The sequence below is a fragment of the Apteryx mantelli genome, chromosome Z, assembly GCF_036417845.1.
Source record: "Apteryx mantelli isolate bAptMan1 chromosome Z, bAptMan1.hap1, whole genome shotgun sequence".
NCBI classification, from domain to species: Eukaryota; Metazoa; Chordata; class Aves; order Apterygiformes; family Apterygidae; genus Apteryx; species Apteryx mantelli.
Window position 1 is genome coordinate 58132996 of NC_090020.1, and position 1514 is coordinate 58134509.

Sequence of the window (1514 nt, forward strand, 5' to 3'; positions counted from 1 at the left end):
GATCAGTTCATGTTGTTTCACCATTGATGCACTCTGACTGACAGAAGGCAAGAAGTACACCAAAATATAAAGTAACTTTACAACTACAACAACATATGTACACTATCATTTCACTTTGAAGAAAAGCACACAACAGGTGCTTTTAGCAGTTAGTTCACATTTCAGATGGTAATCTTAAGAATATTATTGGGGATACCCAAACTTCTTGGCAGTAACTAGGACCTCCAGGGCCTCAGCAACTGAGCCTGAAAGCACCACATATCTATATGCAGAGTCCACTCGAGTAGCAAAGAAGTTTCCCTTTCTTTATACTGCTTTCCCATTTCACTTACAATTATCTAAACAGAAATCTCAAATCTGTCTACCTCAAGAGCACAAAGTCAAGATTTGCAAGGTGAGAAAAGGAATCAGAGAGATTGGTATGAATTTAGATCCCATTTTTGGTATAAAGTCCAGGTCATTCATTTAAAATCCATCATTCACTCATTCTGTCCATTGATGCAAGTCTGATTTCAAAAGCTCTTTAGTAACAAAAAAATTGTTGTTTCTTCAAAAGCTAAGAAGGCAAGTCCAGCCTGTCATACTGCTAGATTAACACTACCTGGGAAGCAAGTTTTCTACGGACAGAAAGTGACAATCGCACCTTTCAAAATACACTAGGATGAAAGATAACAAAAAAAGATTGACTTGAGGCGAAAAACATACACCTTTCCGGGGTCAGAAAAGGCTAGAGACATAACTACAGAGAGAGCCCAAAATACAAACACAGAGTGAAATCCAACTGCTCAAAGATGGAAAACTCTCCCCAAACAGTGACGCGGATCACGGCAGGCTGCATCACGGCAGGCTGCCTTGGCCTGCTGCGGCACGGCTAAGAGTTGTCAGTGATCCCCCATCCGAGCCATGAGATTAAGCAGTCTCCCGCCAGGAGACAAAATTAGCGGCAGAAGGTCCGCAGCACCGCCAAAGAGCGAGGCCTCTGCGAGGCGGACCAGCACGCCAGCTTTGCCAGGCTCTGTCCAGCTTTGGCTCCTACAGTGCTTGCAGCCAAAAACCGGGCACGTTGCGGCCGTGTCCCAAAGACGGGCTGCCGCCGCGCGGCGCGGCACAAAGCAGGCACCGGAGCCAGCTCCCGCGGCGCTGGGCCCCGCGTGGGCAGCGCACAGCCGCAGCGGCCCTTCCCTCCCCAGGCCCCGGCCCGCCCCGCGCACCGTCTGCCGGGCGGCGCCGCGCTGCCCGCCGCTGCCCGCCGCTGCGAAGAACCGGCTCAGCACCAGCTGCCCGCCGCCGCCACCGCGCTCCCGCCGCCGCCCGCGCGGCATGGCGGCGCCGCGGCCACGCCACGCCGCGCCGCGCCGCGCCCAGGCCGCAGGCACCGGCAGCGCCGCCGGATGAGACGGAGGGCGCACGGCGCACGGCGGGGCGGGGCGGCGAAGGCGTCTCTGCACCTCCGCGGCTCGGTGACGGCGGGCGCGGCGGGCTGGGCCGGGCCGGGCCGGGCCGGGCCCGCCCCG

The 1514-nt window shown here is 55.8% G+C and overlaps 1 protein-coding gene across 1 annotated transcript in view; it reads right to left on the reverse strand.

Annotated features, from left to right (window-relative positions):
- MSH3 (mutS homolog 3) overlaps window positions 1-1322 on the reverse strand; it is a 109766-nt gene extending 108444 nt beyond the window's left edge. The window contains exon 1 of the mRNA XM_067316741.1: window positions 1212-1322. Within this exon, the coding sequence (XP_067172842.1) occupies window positions 1212-1322 (111 nt within the window). The remainder of the gene's footprint in view (window positions 1-1211) is intronic.
- Window positions 1323-1514: the final 192 nt, after the last annotated feature.